This window comes from Haliotis cracherodii, unplaced genomic scaffold, assembly GCF_022045235.1.
Source record: "Haliotis cracherodii isolate W230 unplaced genomic scaffold, xgHalCrac1.p SCAF_20, whole genome shotgun sequence".
Lineage (NCBI taxonomy): Eukaryota > Metazoa > Mollusca > Gastropoda > Lepetellida > Haliotidae > Haliotis > Haliotis cracherodii.
In genome coordinates this window covers 10,036,105-10,037,500 of record NW_027266276.1, presented here as the reverse complement: position 1 = coordinate 10,037,500, position 1,396 = coordinate 10,036,105, and the positions used below count along the sequence as shown (strand labels likewise).

Below are 1,396 nucleotides of genomic sequence, written 5' to 3'. Positions count from 1 at the left end.
CGATGTTGACTTATTATCATTATCATTATTACTTCAAACCATAGTGTTTCATGTTTCATGAGTAAGGTCCGTTTAAGCAAGACGTTTCAACTCACCTTTGAAATTTGAAAACCCCCAGATATTTGTTGCACAATGCCCTCCACGCCAGCTCAGAGAATAAGAGACATACAAAGTGGTGATGTTGCACTTACCACATCCTCAATTAGGTCATAAACGAAAATCTAACGAGCCCAAATCGAGGACAGTTAAACCATAACGCAGAGATACGGTACATCGAAACATACATTCCCCATTTCTCCACGTCCTTGCCTCGTGGACAAACATACCTCCATCCACAGCTGCAGCGGCATGGCGGGTTGCATACACTGGGAGTAGGGGGTGGACGTACGGCAAGACGAAGTAAAACCCCGTTAGTCGGGAACCTTGTCAAACCGAAAACTCCGTACACCGGACGCTTACGGTTGGGGCCGTCCATGTAATTAAAGTAATTAACATGTTCAAATGACCGATGCGGCATAAAACAATAATCAGTCACTATGCTCATGATTCAATTATCCGGGAAACCTGTTAAACCGGACGACTTCACTGGATTAACGAGGTTTTGCCGTATTTTTAAGATGATTGAAGATTTTTAATACTGTTAAACGAGTGAGTCTTTCAGCAATGTTATAAAGACTCCCATGTTAAACTAACTCTATCACTTAGTGGACTGTTTCAACAATATGTTACATCATCTTCTTATTTTTCATTCGTGACCAACTCGTGTTATTCCGGGACAGGTTACGGAAAGGGACGAGTGGTGACGAATGAGAGCCATATAATCTACGGAATAGGTAAAATAAAGATGTGTGAGTCTGGTGTGTGTGTGTACGTGAGTGTCTGTCTGCGTATGTATATTAAAACTTAAATAAATATAAAACTTTTTATAATTTTGAGTTTTGGTTTCTAATATGCCCCTCGGATTCCCCATTATTCTATAGTTGTTATGTTTGTTATTGGTATAGATAACATCACTATGTCATTAAACTGCAATTGTAAGTGATAATTTGAACCACCTATAAAAATGTACAATGTTGACATAATCTTAACCCACATAGATGTAGGTGGTTATATTAAAAACTGTATCCGGCCCCTTCTGACCTTCGACCATTGTAGACACATTTAGTCACATACTTGCGACAGGATGTGACAAGAGTAGCACCCGGATGTAACTGTGGCTGTCTGTTATATATCATCACGTGCATGTACTCTAGATCTCTCACCCTCCTGACGACAATTATACAGTTTCTCCTTTAAATTATGCATAACCAGAGTAAGGGCCATTCTGCATGTCTGGATGGCCCTTAACATGTATTCATTTGACGTCATTGTTGGTGGAGCTGCTTTAATTGTTACT

General features: G+C 39.9%; 1 protein-coding gene across 1 annotated transcript in view; it reads right to left on the bottom strand.

The window, feature by feature from the left end:
- LOC139470239 (uncharacterized) overlaps nt 1-1,161 on the bottom strand; it is a 32,151-nt gene extending 30,990 nt beyond the window's left edge. The window contains exon 1 of the mRNA XM_071252566.1: nt 1,141-1,161. Coding sequence (XP_071108667.1) covers nt 1,141-1,161 — 21 coding nt within the window. The remainder of the gene's footprint in view (nt 1-1,140) is intronic.
- Nucleotides 1,162-1,396: the final 235 nt, after the last annotated feature.